Raw genomic sequence first — 20958 nt, forward strand, 5'->3', positions numbered from 1 at the left:
AATTAGTTTCGTTTATTTATTTTCAAATCAATTTCGAATAGTTTTCAAATTCAAATTTTTTTTGAATTTCAATAGTTTTCCAATTTCCAAAGAGAATAAAATAGAATAGAAAATACAGGAATAGAATAGAAAAAATAGCACAGAAAAGAAAAACAGAAAATAAAATAATATAATATAGTAACAGAACAAAATAGGATAGAAAATAAAATAACAGAATGGAATAGAATATAATAGAAAGGAATAGAATAGAATAAAATAGATTATAACCAGCTTCTGAAATTCAAATAGAATAGAAAAGAATAGAATAGAATTTTAAAAAAAATTGAATTTAATATAAATAATAACCATTTTACAAAATTCAAATAGAATTAATTTGAATAGAATAGAAAAGAATAGAGTAGAATAGAATTGAAAATAACACAATAGTATAGAAAAAACAATATTTTATTCTTTTATTTTCAAATTCAAATTTATTCTATTCGAAATTTGAATTTCGGAAGATGGTTATATTCTTTCTATCCTATTCTATTCTGTTATATAAGTTGTTATATTCCGTGCTTAAGTTTCAGTAGGCTGGTGCCTCCCCTGGGGTGCTTTAATTAAAGCTTCAATATTAGAAATTGTGTATATGACAGGGTGAGTGGCGCTGCCTGTCACCTGGAAAGTGATCCTCCCCAGTAAATCACTCCTCCCAGGTGAGTATGCAATAGGTGGATATTAGTTGCTGTAGGTAGCGTTTCTTGTCACCTGAAGGGTGACTCAATACAGTGAATCACTCCTCCCAGGTGAGTATACCATGAATGGCTAGTGCCTATTCCTGTCACCTGAAGGGTAATTCCCCAATGGGTCACTCTCCAGAGAGGATTTTTAAAAAAATGTGCTTCACTTGTGACCTATGTTGGATGGTGTACTTTTATAGCTCTGTTATTTGTGCTGTTTATAACCTTATATCCAACACCTGATCCTAAAATAATTGTGCAAAGGGTGATGCTAATCTCATCAGATCATCTGGAACAGACAATATTCTTTCCTGACAATACATGCTAAACATAATACTTGTGAAAATGTATGTATGATAAATTGATGATAAATTGATTATGGTTTTAAAAAAAAAGTGAATAAGACAAAGTCCAGTAAATAAATGTCAGAAAGAAAATATAAAAAATGAATAAAAATCAACAATGAAGTTTAGTCCTAAATGGTGCAAAAAAATTCACAAATTATAAAGTGACTTGTGCCTGCTTTTATCCACCGGTGTGCAGAAAGTCAGGTGACTTCCGTGCTCCCCTTCAGTTCCCCACTCACCAGATTCTAGCACCCCTGCAGGGGTAAGACGCATGTGCTGATTATGGTGACTGTATCCAGAATAGGCACCTCCACCTTGGCTCGGCAAACACTGGGGTATCCTGGTCCTTCAAGTCCCTCTTGGGGTGGATCTCTTTCGCTATAATAATCGCTTCTTCCGTATCAAAAACCACAGGGTATCCTCATAAACCAAAAAAACGCACACTCATAGTGTAAATCCTGATGGTTTGTTTATTATAAAAGGTATGTTATAAAGTTAAAAGCAAAACAATATCAAGACTTGACTCAGTCAAGTGTAAAGCTAGCGTGCCCTGGTTGCAAACCATGAGCTCCAGGCCGGTGTGCGTTCCACGGGGTGGAAATCTGCAACTGGAAGTGACTTGAGTCCGTACCAAGCTCCGACTACTGCGTTTCATCATAGGATGTCGTCTGAGGTGGTGCCATCTTGGTGCCCCTCACGTCTAATTATAGTGAACTGTCTGCAGGGTCCATAGGCGGGTTTTGAAGTATGGGAGATCACATATGCACAGGCTTGGATTGTATAACACATAATGCCCCTGGGTCTATTTCTGCTATATACACCCCCCATGAATCCCGGAGGGGAGTTAATCCGGCCAATTAAATTAGAATGGCTATGTCCCATTGGAGCCTAGTTATTTACAAGCCATGCGCCAGTGTATCATTGGGTGGTGAGAATATTAGTCTTTGTATAATAATTGTATAAACCCCAATCTTATCCTTGCAAGATGTTAAACCATATATGTACCCCAGTACACATATTATACCGTATTTAATTCCAGTTGGGTAGCCTTCTGTGTTTTCCAACTACCCTATTTGTTCACTGTCTTCCTAAACTTTAAATCTTCATTATTAGGGTGTGGTCGATAATATTTAAGGGTCACCCCTACCACAGCTGTTTGATTCCTGTACAGGTTGGTCACCCCTACCCCAGCTTGTGGTTTCCTATATAGGATAGTCCACTAGCTAAAACCTATCATCTGGGAAAATAGGGACTATGTTCAAAAGTTGGATATGAAACAATTGAGGTCGATATCAAGATTGAGGCCCCCAAGCAACAGGGACCCCAATCTATATATCCATCTAGTCTCATTCTGTGATACGAGGATCTTTTTGTTGCCCCCTCTCCAATGATCCTTAACTAGATCTATTCCATAAATTCCAGTCCTGTGGGATCCTTTTGGTGTACTTCCTTAAAATGTCTTGAAACCCTTTCCTTATGTTGTTGATATGCTCCCTGATCCTCACACATAGTGGGCGGGTAGTCCTACCCACATATTGAAGATGACATGGGCACTCGATGACATAGGTAACATGGGTACTGTTGCAAGTAATCAAATCTCTTATTTGATATTCCCTGTTGTCAACTCTAGATTTAAATAATTATTTTTTCCGTGGTTGCTTTTTGCTTACTCTGCATGGAAGGCATTTTTAACAACTGTAGAACCCCTTCATTTCTGAAAATTATTTGACAGGTCTTGGGGGATCAATCACATTATGAACTAAATGGTTTCTGAGTGTGGGAGCTCTTCTGTACACAAACTTGGGTTTCTTTCGTAGGATTTTGGATAGGATTCTGTCTTCTTTCAGGATGGGCCAGTATTTTCTAATGATGTGCTCTATTAATTGGTATTGTGTGTTAAACCCTGTAATAAATGCCACATCAGTGTAGTTTCCTACTTATTTAAATCTTTTTTGACCAGTAGTGTGTTCCTAGCCATTCTCTTTATTTCAGTTTCCAGTTCAAGTTCTTCTCCTGATAGCCTTTCTCTTGAAATCTCTTAATCAGGGTATCAGCTTGTATTTTGTAATCTTCCACTGTGCGGCAGTTTCTCCGCAGCCTTAACAATTGGCCTTTGGGAATGTTCCCCTTCCATTTAGGGTGATGGCAGCTCGAAGTTGGTATATAGCCATTGCGATCTGTTGTGAACATTTTAGTGTATAGTTCATATCCTTCCTTGAAAATCTGTAAATCCAGGTAGTCAATTTGCTGGTGGTCCCACTTCCCAATAAAGGAGATCCCAGACTTGTTATGGTTAATTCCCCATAGGAATTCTTCAAAGGTTTCCACTGTTCCATCCCACAGAATGATTAAGTCGTCTATGTATATTCGGTACAGCTTAATTTGGGGTATATTCTTGCCATAAATGTATTTCTCCTTCCACATATTCATAAAAAGGTTAGCGACGCTAGGGGCATAACAAGCCCCCATTGGCACCCCTTTAGTTTGAACATAATAATTCTTCCGGTACCAAAAAGTGCTTTCATGCAGTACCTTCTCTACACCTTCTAGGCCGTCTTTTTGTACAATGCTGGTATATAATGAATTAAAGTCTATGGTGGCAAGTAAGCAATTCTCAACTCCTGTGATGTTTTGTAATTCTGTTATTAGTTGTGTGCTGTCTCTTAGATACGATTTCCCTTTTTGTACCAATGGTTTTAGGAATTGGTCAAGGTACTCTCCTAAACGGGAAGAAAAGTGAGTTGATTCTACTAATAATGGGTCTTCCTGGTAGCTTTTCTATCCTCTTATGGGTCTCTGGAACGTAGTATATTACAGGGGTCTGTAATAGATTCTGACAGGAGATATCCAGCTTCTTTCTTACTTAGTATTCCTTTGTCTTTCCCTTTTTTACAAATACTTTTAGCTTCTTTTCATATCGTAGTTTGGGGTACCCTTTCAATTTCTTATACGTGTTCTCCACTTTAAGTAGATTCTCCATTTCTTCTTCATAGTCTGTTTTATTCAGTATAACCAGGCCCCATCTTCTTCTACCATCGTTTTAAAAGCTCCAAGACACTGATTGCCAGGGGTCTTAGGGTTAAAAATCAAGTTATTTTTAAGTTTGGTTTGAGCAAATGCTGAGTACTCTAGTGCTTTTGTGTCTTTATTCAGTGCATAATTTTTTTCAGGTTCAATTTTCTCATGAACTTCTGAAGCCTGATGTAGGCCTCAAATTTGTCTAATTTTTGTCAGGAGCAAATTTCAAGCCCAGATCCAGAACTCTCATTTCTTCTTCTGAGAATTGGTCATTACTTAAGTTATATATTCCTTCTCCTAATACTCTCTTCGTCTTTTTCTTTCTCCCTCCTCTCTTTCCTCTTGTCTGTTTCATCTTTCTGTATTTCTCTGTGCTTGTCCCATCTCTCTTTCCTGATTGCTGGTCCATCCATTTTTCATGTCTGTCTCTGGCGTTTGGTGGAACGGATAACTGCAGTGCCCTATGGGCCCTTGATCTCTCTCCATATCCCTGGGTAGTTCCTCCCTTCTCTGGATACCTCCTCTGTTCCCATATTGTCCTCTCCATCTGGGTGTCCTGTACGGGACATGGGCATTCCATCCTCCTGGGGGGTCTTTCTCATTGTCCTCCCCTGGGAAAATCCCTTTCATCCCTAAATTCTCTCTTTTGTTGAAAATTTCGGTGAGGGGTCTGCGAACCCCCCACCGAGAGGAGAGAACCTGTTATTCGTAGGAATATTATATCTTGGAGTGGGTGGTATTCTGGGATATGGAGGTTCATGATAGTTATTCTATTCTGTTGTTTTTTTCTATACTATTCTGTTATTTTCTATTCTATTCTAATCTATTCTATTCAAATTTGAATTGATTATATTTGAATTTTGGGAAATGGTTATATTCTTTCTATTCTATTCTATTTTTTTTTAATTCTATTATTTTCTGCTCTATTATAGTCTATTCTATTCTATTCATTTTTTTTTTCTATTCTATTCTATTCTATTATTTTCTTATGTATTCAAATTTATTCTCCCCAGCTGGGCTGACCCTGGGTATTTGAGGGGCTGCCCCCTGCCAATCCAAGTTGGGGATTGGTCAGGACCCTCAGAATACTCCAGGCAGCTCCACCTTACCTCTCCTCCCATTCTTCTAGAAGGCACCAGAACATTCAATAAGTAGGGGAAAGGTCTCAGTGATACTGCCTGTGAGTCCTCCAGCTCTCCCTGGATTTTTGCCAGCCCAGGAAACAAAAAACAAAAACAGACAGGCTTGGCTGCCAGCCAAGCATGCATACATTTACCTGTACTAGAAAAAAAAAACTATTTACACTTCTAGCACTAGAGGGTGCTACACACATAATGTAAAAAATATAGTGTAACCCTCCTCATTTGTAGCATTTTATATACAAAATAATAACCAATTCAATTTGAACTTAGTTAACAAGCACTGAATTTTGCCATATAATAAAAAAAAAAAAATCAACCATACAGCTATTAAGAAAAATAACTGGAATATGTTTTCCAATTACTCTTTGTTATGTGTGGCCATAAATGTTTCCTTACTCTAAGCACAGGTTTATCTGTAAAGTAAATAAATATGAATTATTTAAAATAATATTTGTCTGGGGTCATTTGTTTTTCTGTATTGTATGAGTGATGGGTCTGTTTATCACATTGTTTCCTATGACTTTGGTGCAGGATGTGGGTTATGAGTATGGGAAGCTAATATTCACAGAATGGCATCGTGGTGACGTAATTGAGAAAATGTTGCAGGATAATGGTAGCCCTGAGATCGACCAACCACATCAGGGAGGAGTAAGTATGGCATCATAAGCAAACATCTAATAGGTACCATTGGGCTTCTGAAAGATAAACTGCACACAATAACCAGATTCTCCATTTTTTCCTAACATTCGCTGGATGTATATAAGGACCAGTGAAAGAGCTGATGCAGGCCTCGACTGGCAGTTTTATTGTGTCTGAGAAGGTCTGTGGGCTGGCTTAAGTTGCTATAGGCAACTTACTTGCTGTGAATCCACTTTTCAATATGTAGCACTTACCCCTGCAGGAGCCACTTGGTATAATGGGTTCTCTGTTCTGCCATGACTCTGTAAACCGCTTTTCGCCTCTGACACACCTGGTTATATATCACAAAGGGAAGTCTCACTTTAACTTTTAGCAATAACTTTTCAAAAAATGTCCCTGAGTGCACTCTGCGCATACACCTTTAGGAGTGGGTGGGCTTACATGTTCCTGAGAGGGGTACCCCTCTGGATGGCTGCAAAGTACCTGGTGCCTGATTAACAAATTTAAGCAGGTTAATGATGGGGTTCATCTGTATAGTGATGCACATGTAACCATCTCTTTAACTGAAGGCAGTGATCAAACTTTGTGGAGCCAAATGGGGCAGTTTCCTACTAGCATTAAACTGCTGACAGTGATGGGGTAAGCACAGTGGGTTCTGCTCACCACACCTTAAACCCAACAGTTCTGGTTCAGAAGACTTGGGGGTCTTGTGTCCCCGGTGGCTTGGTCCTCACGAAACTCTGCTCTCTCTAGTGTAGTCACTCATATGGCAGCAGATCGCTCCAGCTCTGGTCTCAGCACAGCAAAAGACCTTTTTGTGGCTCAGTCCTTGACACTCAAAGGGCTCTCTCCCGGTGTAGGCATGCACAGCAACAGGCCTGCACACTCTAGTTTTCCTGTATTGTCTGCCAAACCTCCACATACAGTTCTTTCCCCCTATGTTTGCAGGGCACTCTGGGAGTTGAAGTCCAAACTTCATCCACTATACTGTACAGTGCAGTACACTACATTTCCCAAAGTACTCCTCTGTTGCATCATCCTCAGGCGAGGGAAGGGAAAGAAGGAGGCAGAAGGGGCAGACGGAAGATTCCTCCCACAGCAGCCTGATCCTCAGTGCAGTAATGGGGAAAAGGAGACAGGCAGACTGGGACACACAATCCACTCTGAGCGCAGCTCTGCCAGTGCTCACAAAATCAGGGAGGGATGTAAGCCTGTGCGCTCCTCTAGCCAGTGGGCACCTGGCTACAAATATAAACTAGTAAGAATGTGCTTTTTATAAAACAGGATGGAATTCTAATGAAAAAAAGTAACTTACAGCATAGCATAAAGAGGAGTGAACTAATCCATAGTATGTAATATATACAGTATAGGGTATTAAATAAAGTTGTCCATAGTAATGTACAGTGCAGCATACATGCAAACATAGTCCTGAGTTTAACATATAGTGCAACGTACAAAGTGAAGTGGTCCAGAGTATGTAGTGTACATCGCAGCTTACCCAGTGGAGGGTATGCTGAATGGTACAATCTACTTTGCATTTATTAAGTTGTATGAAGGTCTACCTGTTTGAATAAAAATCAAACGAATCGGTTTAGGAAGGCCTCACACTTTATAGCTGTTGACAAAGCTAAATGCGATAAGAGAGATTATACAATCACAGGGTAATGTGTGTTAATCTTAAAATGTAATACGATTTATTTAAAAAAAAACATAAATTAGAGAAGAAAAGGGCATATGTAACTTTACTGTCCTGAGGTAAGTGAGGCTCACATGCATCCACATAGTCTAAGCAGGACCCAGTGGGGCTGATTTACTAAAACTGGAGAGTGCAAAATCTGCAGCAGCTGTGCATAGTAGACAATCAGATTCTAACTTCAGTTTGTTCAATTATGCTTTGACAAAAAAACCTGAAAGCTGGTTGGTTTCTTTGCAGAGCTGCAACAGATTTTGCACTCTCCAGTTTTAGTAAATCAACCCCACTGTGCCCTCCTGCCATGGTTTTCAGTGAGCAGCCCTAGCGGGGTAAACTTGACTGTTCTGATGAGGGCCAGGAGTGAATGGGGCTGTGCTTTTATTATAAAGATCTCCTGCAGACACTTTAATCCCTGTCCATTTTTGCTAAAGTTACACCCTTTTGCAGACATGTAGCTGCAGATACAGGAGAACATTTCAGTCAAGTGAGGCCCGGAACGAAAGGACTGCAAGGAGGGATAGTGTAGGGCCGGGCATGACAGTGTGTCTAAGGGAGACACATATGGGGTTAATGTGGAAAGGAGTAATGGGAGTGGCAAGAAAGGGGAAGGTAAGAAAGAAGTTTTTGCCAAAGGGGAGTGGTTATATTTATAGAGGGGGCGGTGCAAAGGGTCAGTGTGAAGATGAACTTACAGGAGGAGGCAGTTTTTCCCACCCTCCCGCCCTAGTTATATGTGTGCAATGTGTCCGTGTGTACTTGCTGCTCTGTTTTTAATTTATTGCAGGAAAAGGAAGAAGGTCGTCATGACAGCGGATAGGTGCCCTTCAGGGCTATGGCGGTGTTCTTCTGGTGGTCTTTGACGGTGGCAGTAAACGGAGGGATCAAAAAGGGGTGGGGGGCTCATCGTTTGTATGTGCCCCTCCGGTGTATTCCTGAACGGTGGATGGAATACTGGAATGGTTGCACTGTGGGAAGGGGTTGTCTCCGAGCGGTCACAGCTGGAGGCCTATCAGTTTGGAAAAGGTCCCACAGTGCATTGGTGTGGTATGTGGTTATACGTGGTTAAAAGGTGGGTCACCGTCAGAGACCATCAGACTGGGGTTAACAGGTTATGTTATTGTTTATTATATTTATATATACAGTATATATAATATATATATATATATATATATAGTGGTTTGGAGTTATTTAGTTGGTTTGTTTTAATAAAATAGGCTGTTATGGCCATTTTACTCCATAAAATATAAGTGTGGTCTCATTATTTGAGGTGGGTAAGGTATGGGTTGGAGTATAAGTGGGTAACAGCGATAAGAATGAAGGGGACATTTAGACTACACTGGTCAAGTACAGGAACAGCCATGTTTGCCAGTACATTGCATGAATATTAGTTGGGTGATTTCACAAGCATTATACTTTCACTCTGCTCCCTGTTTGCAGACTGGAGGGTCACCTGGCTTCACAGACCTGGCAGAAATTGTGTCTCGCATTGAACCCGCCTGCAGTCAACATACTTTTCCAAGTCACAAAACCGGTGAGTAGAAATGAACAACAGATGACATACTTACATAGCTTACAAATTAACTCAGTTCTCTATACATGTCAGCTTCTTAAAGAAAACTTTTTCTTAGAAAAACTTGGAGTCTGTTATTCTGACATTCTGCAAAATGCTAGCTGCCTGGCAGTCATGCTGATCCTTTTGCTTCACAAAACCAGAGCAAGTATGCAGATAAGGACTTTTTATTTGCATTTTTGTTTCAGGCCAATACCTCAGAAAGTAATGAAGCTAGAAGATCAGCATAACCTCCACTTAACTAATATTTCTGGATGTGGCAGTTCCCATATTCTTCTTAAAGCTAAAGTTATAGGTTCAGTAACATTATTTACCTCTAATGAAATGTATCCCACGTCCTGTCTAGGGATGGTGCCGATGTTCGAGTCGAACGTAAGTTCGGGGGAATACCAAACATTATGGGGTGTTCGTGGCAAATTCGGGTGCCGCGGAATGCCCCATAATGCACTGCGAGATCGCAGTGCATTGATGTCTGATGACTGGCTAAAGCATGCACCTGACCTGCATGCTTTGGCAAATCGCAGCGTACTCTGCTGTGAGAGTCATGATTGGCCAAAGGCAGGGTGCCTTTAGCCAATCATGGCTCAGGGGGCTAAGTCTACGCCCCACACTATATAAGGCTGCTTACACGGCCGCCGTATATAGTGTAATGATTCAGAGGACGTTAGCTAGAGGCAGGTTAGTTAGTGGCGTGCAGGCAGTTTGGTATATATATATATATACACACACACACACACACACACAGTATAGTCAGTGTAGTGTAGACTATATATGCAGTGCAGGCAGTTCATATATATATATATATATATATATATATATATATATATATATATATTATACTGTAGAATACTGTAGAATATATATACAGTACATGCAGTGTAATTTTAAATATATACAGTGCCTTGGAAAAGTATTAACCCCCCTTGGCATTTTTCGTGTTTTGTTAACTCACAACATGGATTGTTTGAGGATTTGCATCATTTAATTTACAGAACATGCCCACAACTTTGAAGATGTTTTTTTTTTATTGTGAAGCAAACAACAAATAGGACAAAATAACAGAAAAAGTAAATGTGCATAACTATTAACCCCCCTAAAGTCAATACTTTGTAGAGCCACCTTTTGCGGCTATCACAGCTCCAAGTCTCTTTGGATAAGTCCCTCTATGAGCTTGCCACATCTTACCACTGGGATTTTTGCCCATTCCTCCTTGCAAAACTGCTCCAGCTCCTTCAAATTGCATAGTTTGCACTTGTGAACAGCAATCTTTAACCGATTCCCGACCGGCGCACGGCGATGTACGTCGGCAGAATGGCACGGCTGGGCAAATGGGTGAACCCGTACGTCCCTTTGAATTTGCCGCCATGCCATTGTGCGTGCGCCGCCGCGTGCCGGCCTGGGAGCTCTGTGAGTCGGGTCACGGGTCCCGTGAACTCGATCACCGCGGGGATACCCGCGATCGCCTCACAGAGAGGACGAATGGGGAGATGCTAATGTAAACAAGCATCTCCCCGTTCTGCCTAGTGACAGTGTCACTGATCTCTGCTCCCTGTGATCGGGAGCAGAGATCAGTGATGTGTCACATGTAGCCACGCCCCCCCCCACAGTTAATAACACTACCCAGGACATACTTAACCCCTCCCTAGCCCCTTAGTGGTTAACCCCTTCACTGCCAGTGTCATTTACACAGGAATCAGTGCATTTGTATAGCACTGATTGCTGTATAAATGACAATGGTCCCAAAAATGTGTCAAAAATGTCCGATGTGTCCGCCATAATGTCGCAGTCACAATAAAAATCGCTGATCGCCGCCATTACTAGTAAAAAAACATTAATAATAAAAATGCCATAAAACTATCCCCTATTTTGTAAACGCTATAACTTTTGCGCAAACCAATCAATAAACGCTTATTGCAATTTTATTTTTACCAGAAATATGTAGAAGAATACGTATCAGCCTAAACTGAGGAAAAAAAATGTTTTTTTGAATATTTTTTGGGGATATTTATTATAGCAAAAAGTAAAAAATAATGCGTTTTTTTTCAAAATTGTCGCTTTTTTTTGTTTATAGAGCAAAAAATAAAAACCACAGAGGTGATCAAATACCACCAAAAGAAAGCTCTATTTGTGGGAAAAAAAGGACGTCAATTTTGTTTGGGAGCCATGTCGCACGACCTCAGGAAGGGGATAAATTCCTCCGGGGCTGAAGTGGTTAAGTCTGACCACAGATTTTCTATTGTATTGAGGTCTGGACTTTGACTAGGCCATTCCAACACATTTACATGTTTCCCCTTAAACCACTCAAGTGTTGCTTTAGCAGTGTGTTTGGGGTCATTGTCCTGCTGGAAGGTGAAGCTCCGTCCTAGCCTCAAATCACACACAGAGTGGTACAGGTTTTGCTCAAGAATATCCCTGTATTTAGCGCCATCCATCTTTCCCTCAACTCTGACCAGTTTCCCAGTCCCAACTGCTGAAAAACATCTCCACAGCATGATGCTGCCACCACTATGTTTCACTGTGGGGATGATGTTCTTTGGGTGATGTGATCTGTTGGGTTTGCGCCAGACATAGCATTTTCTTTGATGGACAAAAAGTTCAATTTTAGTCTCATCAGACCAGAGCACCTTCCTCCATACATTTTGAGAGTCTCCCACATGCCTTTTCACAAACTCAGAACGTGCCATTTTGTTTTTTGCTGAAAGTAATGGCTTTCTTATGGCCTCTGTGCCATAAAGCTCAACTCTATGGAGCGTACGGCTTATTGTCGTCCTATGTACAGATACTCCAGTCTCTGCTGTGGAACTCTGCAGCTCCTCCAGGGTTACCTTAGGTCTCTGTGCTCCCTCTCTGATTAATGCTCTCCTTGCCTGGTTCATGAGTTTTGGTGTGCGGCCATCTCTTGGCAGGTTTGCTGTTGTGCCATGTTCTTTCCATTTGGTTATGATAGATTTGATGGTGCTCCTAGGGATCATCAAAGATTTGGATATTTTTTTATAACCTAACCCTGACTTGTACTTCTCAACAACATTGTCTGTTACTTGTTTTGAGAGTTCCTTGGTCTTCATGGCAGTGTTTGGTTAGTGGTGCCTCTTGCTTAGGTGTTCCAGCCTCTGGGGCCTTTCAAAAAGGTGTGTATATGTAATGACAGATCATGTGACTCTTATATTGCACACAGGTGGACATCATTTCACTAATTATGTGGCTTCTAAAGGTAATTGGTTGCACCAGAGCTTTTTATGTGCTTCATAACAGGGGGTGAATACATACGCACATGCTAATTATCATTTTTTTATTTCTGAAAAATAGTTTTATGTATATATTTTTCCAATTTTACTTCACCAACTTAGACTATTGTGTTCTGATCCATCACATATAATTCGGTTTAAAGAAGCATTGGCTGTAATGTAACAAAATAGGTAAAAAGTCAAGGGGGGTGAATACTGTTGCAAGGGACTGTATATATATATATATATATATATATATATATATATATATATATATATATATATATACTGAAGAAATTACACTTTGCTACAATGTAAAGTAGTGAGTGTACAGCTTGTATAACAGTGAAAATTAGCTGTCCCCTCAAAATAACTCAACACACAGCCATTCATGTGTAAACCGCTGGCAACAAAAGTAAGTACACCCCTAAGTAAAAATGTCCAAATTGGACCCAAAGTGTCAATATTTTGTGGGGCCACCATTATCTTCCAGCACTGCCTTAACCGTCTTGGGTATGGAGTTCACCAGAGCTTCACAGGTTGCTACTGGAGTCCTTCACTGCTCCATGATGACATCACAGAGCTGGTTATATGTACACTCACTGCTTTATATTGTAGCAAAGTGTAATTTCTTTAGTGTTGTGACATGAAAAGATATAATAAAACATTTGCAAAAATGTGAGAGATGTACTCACTTTTGTGAGATACTGTGTGTGTGTGTATATATATATATATATTTTTTATATTTTTATACACAGTGCAGTCAGTGTACAGTATATAATACAGTGTATTGAAGTGGTTAAGGGGAACCCTATGACAGAATTAAGAAAAAAAACAGCATGGGTTCCCCCCCAGTCCATACCAAACCCTTTTGGTCTGGTATGGATTTTAAGGGGAGCGCCACGCCAATTTTTTTTTAAAGCGTGGGGGCCCCCTCAAATTCCATACCAGACCCTTATCCGAGCAAGCAGCCTGGCAGGCCAGGAAAGGGGGGGGATGAGTGAGCACCCAAAGCACCTTGTCCCAATGTTGATGCGGACAAGGGCCTCATCCCCACAACCCTTGCCCGGTGGTTGTGGAGGTGGGGGGCTTATCAGAGTCTGGAAGCCCCCTTTAGCAAGACGGCCTCCAGATCCTGGCCCCCCATTATGTGAATAGGTAGGGGTACATTGTACCCCTACCCATTCACCAAAAAAAGTGTCAAAAAGTAAAAACCACAAAAGAAAGTTTTTGACAATTCCTTTATTGAAAAAAGAAAAAAAAAAACTCCCGCGATGTCTATTTATCTTTAATCACGCCGCCCGACGGACCCGAAAAATAGAAAAAAAAAAACCTCTGCCTCGATGGGAGGCATCCCACCGACTGCTGTCTTTTCGCAGGGACAGCTGTTATATAGGCAAGGGCAGGGCCACCCGTGACGTAACGTCATGTGCCATCAGAGGGTGCGGGGTCATCCGGTTACATCAGTGGGTGGCCCCGCCCTTGCCTTTATAACAGCTGTCACAGCCAAGAGACAGCAATCGCCCAGAGGCCTCCCATGGAGGCAGAGTTTTTTTGTTTGTTTTTTTCTATCTGTCGGGTGATTGACGATGGATGTACATCGCTGGACACTTTTTTCTTTTTTAATAAAGGAATAGTCAAAAACTGTCTTTTGTGTTTTTTACTTTTTTACACTATTTTTTAGTGAATGGGTAGGGGTACAATATTCCCGCTTCCAGATTCCGATAAGCCCCCCACCCGCAGACCCCCACAACCACCGGGCAAGGGTTGTAGGGATGAGGCCCTTGTTGAGGGCATGTGGCCTGGTATGGTTCAGAAGGGGGGGCGCTCGCTTGCCCCCCCATCCTGTCCTCCAGGCTGCATGCTCGAATAAGGGTCTGGTATGGATTTTAGGGGGGACCCCACGCAAATTCTTTTTTAAATTTTGGCGTGAAGTTCCCCTTAATATCCATACAAGATCCAAATGGTCTGCTATGGACTGGGGGGGGGGGGGCGAACCCACACTGTTTTTTTCCTTGATTTTTAACTATATTACCGGCAACTGGCAATACATTACAGCAAGCTTAAATTACATTTTTTCTTTTAGAAATGTCATTTTGCTGCAGGACTGTAAAACACATCAGTCAGATGCGACACTTTACAGGCAGACTAAGGGGACCCCCCAGGCACGATATTTAAAGAAATATTTCATTTTTATTGTTTCACTTTAAGCATTCTTAAAATCACTGCTCCTGAAAAAAATGGTAATTTTAAAAACTTTTTTTTGCATTAATACATGTCCCCTGGGGCAGTACTCGGGTACCCATACACTTTTTATGGCAATAACTTGCATATAAGCCTTTAAAGTTAGCACTTTTGATTTTTCATGTTCGTGTCCCATAGACTTTAATTGGGTTCGCATAAGATAAATATTATCCCTGCGCCACTAAATAGATGAAGCGTATACTGCTGCAAACACTGAAGGTGATATCAGAACCCTAGTGTTAATAAAGATAGAAGATAGTGCTGCGCTGTAATCGATATACAGATGCAATAGTGCATGTAGTGTAATAAATCCCAAATAAAGTGACAGGGTGCAAAGGTACCAATACTGATAAATTAAAAAGAAGATTCCTGTAACAAGTCAACAAAAGGCATCCCTCATTGCTGATGGACATCTAATGGTATACAGTAAAGTGTGATATCATATAATGTCCTTTTTCTTCTTAGGTAAAAGCAATAATGGTCTCAAAAGATCACAAAAAGTCAATACACAAAAAAAACTGTATAACAGGCAGAGTCTTGTTTGTATATAGTGCAAACAAGTAAACTAAATTACTAGCATATAGGTGATAGCCTTTGCTTATATAAAGTGCAGGATAAAAGGTGACTTTTTATCTTCGTTGCAATACATAGTGTATACAATATAAATATAAAGTGCTGGAAAAACACTGGTGATAACCCTCTTGAATAGAGTGTGGATGACTGGTGACTTCCTGTCTTCAGTGCAAAACGTGATGTATGGGTGTCCCCTTACCTTAATGCTGTAAGGTAACATCATATAAATGTATCTTTGTGGGTGACAGATGTGTTCCCTATGGATCTGGGTGTCCGGCGACCTCTCAATCTGGCATTTCCGGATCTGCTGGTGTATGTCCGCCTATGCAATCAATATCCCTCTTGCCAAGCGCGGCTGATTCAATAAGCCTCGTTAATGGGCGTGGGGAGGTGTGAAAGGAAGAACAGGAGGGATGCTCGATAGTGTAGTAGTTTTTAAAAAAATTTATTGGAAACAGCAAACGTCAAAATAAATAGTCAAAGTACTCACATTTAAAATTTTATGTAAAAGAGAAACAAAATGAGCAGCGAGCTCGCCGACGTCACTTCCAGTGCCTAACAACCTGACGTGTGTTCATCACGGTTCATCACGCTCAAATTTATCTAGGAAATGCTACATCTACCTGCATGAATCACTATGCCAGACAGCCCTAGGCCCCCTCTGTTGGTGTAGTATACTTATAGTTACATGCTTGTTACTTTTTTTATTCCAGAGGAGTTCTTTATAAGTGAAGACAAGCTGGATACCACATACAGAAGTCAAGAATGTGAGACAGTAAGTAAATATTCTTCTATCCAACACAAGACTAGTGTGATAATTTAATAACATAATAAAGAAAAACATATTCCAACCATTCAGATATCTTGCATATGATTAGGTATTATAAGGGAGACCATAGGTTGGAGTTAGAGGCCATAGATGGCCTGAGAGCCATAGATAGATAGATATATGTATAGATACAGTAGGAATAGATAGAGGTCATAGAAGGTCTGAGAGCCATAGATAATGACCTGGAGATATCTGCACATCCTAAAGAGAGATATTAGAGCTCTAGAAATCACTGAGATATATTTGGAGCACAAAGTTGTTCTGTGCTCCTTCACTCTCCTCTGGATCCACTCCCAACAATTTGGTCATGAGCACATCTATCCAATGGGGATGGTCATTGTCTTTCTTCAGCAGGTTAGAAACAGCCAAATTATCTCATGTGTTGCCTAACACCAGAAACATTGTTGGTTAATATTAGGCCATTTATGACTACGATAATGCCAACTGCTTTCTGGGCTTGCTAATCTTCACCTTGTCTCTACCAGTGTTTAGTGATTACCTTATTCATAGACTAACACAGCTCTAGATCACTCTTTACACACCAGGGAAGATGATCAGTACTTGCTCTTCTTCAGTCATTTATTTACGTAATGTTGTATGTACTGAGGACCCACTTGATGACATATGCAAAGCCCAGTTAGAAACTGTATGATTGTATATAGTACTGACTGCACAGGTGCTAAGCAATAGAACAAGAGAGACATAGATCATTACTTGCTGTGTAGGATCTGTTCTCTAGTGTGTGGATTTTAACAATGTACAGTCTAAAATTGGGGGTATTAATGATTACCAGAAACAAGTGTCCATCTGGTAGCATGCCACCTTTGGGAACATGGAATATCGGGTAGTATAGTTCAATACCAGAGCCTCTGCTGGCCAGATTCTTTTACTGGACTGTTGAGTATCAGCAGTGGGACTTAGCACAGGAAGGATTTTATGTGCAATTTGGAAGTCTAGACCTGTACACAGTCTGGGCTTGAATCCAGGTGTGCATGGGGATAGAACTGAAGGTCTGCACATGTACTTACAGTACTAGCAGCAAAGTAGACTTTCTAGCTTGCTCAGTTTATAGGACCTGGCAGATTCACTTTAGGGCTGTGGGGGCTTTTTTCCCTTTTCTGTTCCTATAAATGCTACTTTAATTTTATTCTGCTTTTTTTAATTGTTTAGGATGAAGAGAAGAATTTACGAATAAAGCAATGGTTAACCTCCAGTTATCCTTATTGAATCCTATCTGTAAGCGATTAATGATGATACATTTTTCTATTGTATAGAGGTTATAGATAGACCCTAGCCAGATGTAAAAACCTCCATTTAGTCTGTATAATTAGTTAGTGATAGCTAAAGACAAGTTTGTTCCATGTAAAGCTGAACTTCAGGCACAGAAACTTTAATTTAAATATGTTCCTGAATAGCCACAAAGGATATAAATCAACTTTGTTTGCACATATGCCCTTGAAGAAAGTAAAGCTGTCTATATATCCTCCCGCTATGGTTGCCTACAGAAAACTACGGGGGGGGGGGCAGATACAAGACCAGCCACCCTGCACAAGAAGAGAGAGCAGCAGTGACTGGTCTTATTGCAGGCATATTTCTTCCTGATCTGGAAGAAATGCACAAAGCACATCAAGATGCAAGTAAGAATACAACTTTGTCTTGGATGTAGATAATATTTGCATTTCCCTTAGTTCATCCATATATTAAAGCAGGTCTGTTAATTAATGGGCTTGCTGAAATGGATACCAAATAGTAGAATAAGGGATACAATTCTTATCTTTACTAAAGGAAATGCTGCTCAAGGCTTTCTTTACTGCTGCCCAAGGTTAAAGACTCCTGAGCTTGGAAATCAGGCACTTGGTCATATCCGGTCACTTTTTTGTAAAGGGAGATGAGCATATTTGAACTCTGATCCTCCCCTTCATCACAAGAGAGATCACATGACCGGGGCCTAGGTCTTTCTATATGTGGCCAGCACTAAAGAGACTACATATTCTCCAGAAAAGGTTGGTATTTCAGCCCTGTTCATTCACTCATCCCAGAAAGCATGATAAATAGCTTTACATTAAAATGTGAATGCTGGACCACTGTAAAGGCTACTTCCACACAAAACTGTTTAGCGGGCTGATTCACATGCTACCATATTATGTCTTTGGAGAACTTGAGCAGTGAGATGTTTCCACCAGAATTCTCATCTCCACTGTAAAGCCTAATGGTGGTGCCACACTCCCCAGATGGCTTCTCCATAATGAAGAATATGTAAATAATTGGGGATGTTAGCTTCAACAGTGTAACAACTTAATTATCGCCTTGTGATAGTTGATAGAATAGCAAACAGGAAACCACTGGATTCCTCAAGATCTCTAAGAAGAATTACTGTATATGTATTTGAAATTGAAAGCATCCATGGTCCCCAGCAAGACTATATGCTCCATTTTGAGTTGCTTCCACGGTACAAAATATTCTTTATGGTCACAATAGATGTGTTATTGATTTAAGTTCTTTATTGTATATTTTGATGACTTAAAAAACTCTTTATGTAACATGAATTTAATGATATGATTGCAACATGTACTGACTATTGTTCAGTGTTACAGGATAATATTGTTTAATTTCTAAGCTCCTGAGGAAGGAGGATTATTTCTTGCGAAACGTGTAGAGCTAATCATGAACAAGCTAAACAGAGTCAAGCAAATCCAAATGCTAAACATACATTGATGCATAGTAAGATTTTCAGAGAGGTCTCTGACATACCCTGTTTCCCCGAAAATAAGACCTAGCGTGATTGTCAATAATGGCTGCAATATAAGCCCTACCCCCCAAATAAGCCCTACCCTGTTTCCCTGAAAATAAGCCCTACCCTGAAAATAAGACCTACAGGGACTTTAACTAGGGCTTATTTGGGGGTAGGGCTTATATTGCAGCCATCACCAACAATCACGCTAGGTCTTATTTTCGGGGAAACAGGGTAGTGACATCATTGTTTTGGTATATTCAAACTGTCATTTTGTTTTGTATATAAAATATTTTACATGTGATTGTGAGTTTTCATACATTTTTATTATTTAGGATGAATAAAAATTAAGATTTATGTGGTTGTGCAAGTACAATATGTTTCAGTTTGGTAGCATTAAAGACCCAATTTGGGTTACAGGTTTTTGGTATGCAGTCATGGGACCATGTACCTGGGAGCCCATCTTACCTTTTTCACACTAAAAGTACTTTGTAAACTATGGCAGAAGTCCAAACATTTTGTCAATATGATATAAGTTTTGCCCATATTACATGAAGCCATCCACTGCTAGTGCTGGCATGTTCCAGATCCTCTTTTGTACCCTTCCACTTTTGCCACTACTCCATTCCTGCAGGAAGTCTGAAGAAATTAACCGAAAAAAGATCTTGGAATGGGAAATTGAATGCAGTCAAAGAAGAACTGATGCAGTACATTTGGGAAAATTGTATTTAAAAAAAAAAATCTTTAACGTGGACAAAGTCCACTGCTCCAACATGTTCATAACTGGGAACCAGAAACAGAAACTCAACAATTTATGGATTTAATTGATATTTTCTCTGGCATTGCTTATTAATCTTCGTCTTTAGGTACAACCAATAGGTACAATTTCCCCACTTTACAGATAGAAGCATAGCTATGCCAATCATGAATCTCTATTCTGTAAAGAATAGTTTCTAATCAGAACACAGTGCAGGTTGCTTGATTGGAGATTTTTTAATAATTCAGTTCTAGTGGCTCATAGTAGCTCTGTGTTAGTTTAGAATATCTTCCTTACTATTTATAAAGGGCAATCTCTAACCAAATAACCACTTGCCGACCGCCCTATAACAGTTTTAGTGCTACAGGATGGCGGCTGTGCACAGGATCATGTAAATATACATGTTCCTGCATTTCCAGGTTACGGGCCTGAGTGTGCACCACCGGCGGCTCACTCCTGCTGTGATTCTACACAGCGGGAGCCAATCAGCAGGTCCCACAGTCCGCCGGCACTAGCCAATTATTTGGTGCACAGGCAGATCGGCAATCAGTTAACAAGGCAGAACGCTGTTCTTTCAGTAAGGAAGCCATTGATCCTGTGTTCCTGCAAAGCAGGGACATGGATCCATGCCTTCCCCTGGCAAAAGCACCTGGCGCACAGTTAACCCCTTGATTGCCCCTAATGTTAACCTCTTCCCAGCCAGTGTCATTAGTACAGTGACAGTGCATATTTTTAGCACTGATCACTGTATTAGTGTCGCTGGTCCCCAAAAAAGTGTCAGTGTCCAATTTGTCCACCGCAATATCTCAGTCCCGCCATAAGTCACTGGTTGCCACTAGGGATGAGCTTGGTGTTCGAGTCGAACCCATGTTCGACTCGAACATCGTCTGTTCGCCCGTTCGCCGAATTGCAAATGATATGGGCCGTTCGCGCCAAATTCGTGTGGCGCGTCATGGCCCATAATTCACTGCGGCATCGCAGTGCATTGCTGGCTGATGATTGGCCAAGCATGCACTATGACCCGCATGCTTGGCCAATCACAGCGCCGCCTGAACAGAGAGCCATAATTGGCCAAAGCCAAGGAGGCTTTGGCCAATTATGGCTCAGGGGGATTTAGTACACGCCCCACACTATATAAGGCCGCCTGCACGGCGGCCCTGTGTAGTGTGTGTTCCGGCATTCATTGAGAGAGAGAGAGACAGACAGTGACATTTGATTTGAGTTAGATAGATTAGGCAGAACAGTCAGTCAGTTAGCTGCACTTACAGTGTATTGTGTATATATATGCATCCCAGGTGTTGCATATATATATATATACACTGTATTCAGTTTAGCTAGATCCGTTCTTGTTATCTTCCTACTGACAGGCAGGCTTGTCTTGTTACAGTATTTACAGCTACCTGAAGAAAATTACTGGTGTTCTTTTGATCCTATTAGTACCACAGTCAGGCAGCTAGACTATTTACAGTTAG

At 40.6% G+C, this 20958-nt stretch overlaps 1 protein-coding gene across 2 annotated transcripts in view; it reads left to right on the forward strand.

Annotated features, from left to right (window-relative positions):
• The window catches only part of LOC141133195 (patatin-like phospholipase domain-containing protein 6), a 107800-nt gene extending 88954 nt beyond the window's left edge, over positions 1–18846 (forward strand). For both annotated transcript variants that reach the window (XM_073622408.1, XM_073622409.1), the window contains exons 32-35: positions 5758–5874; positions 8996–9089; positions 15883–15944; positions 17169–18846. In XM_073622408.1, the coding sequence (XP_073478509.1) occupies positions 5758–5874; positions 8996–9089; positions 15883–15944; positions 17169–17225 (330 nt within the window). In that variant the 3' untranslated portion in view covers positions 17226–18846. The remainder of the gene's footprint in view (positions 1–5757; positions 5875–8995; positions 9090–15882; positions 15945–17168) is intronic.
• Positions 18847–20958: the final 2112 nt, after the last annotated feature.

Source organism: Aquarana catesbeiana, linkage group LG03, assembly GCF_042186555.1.
Source record: "Aquarana catesbeiana isolate 2022-GZ linkage group LG03, ASM4218655v1, whole genome shotgun sequence".
Taxonomy (NCBI): domain Eukaryota; kingdom Metazoa; phylum Chordata; class Amphibia; order Anura; family Ranidae; genus Aquarana; species Aquarana catesbeiana.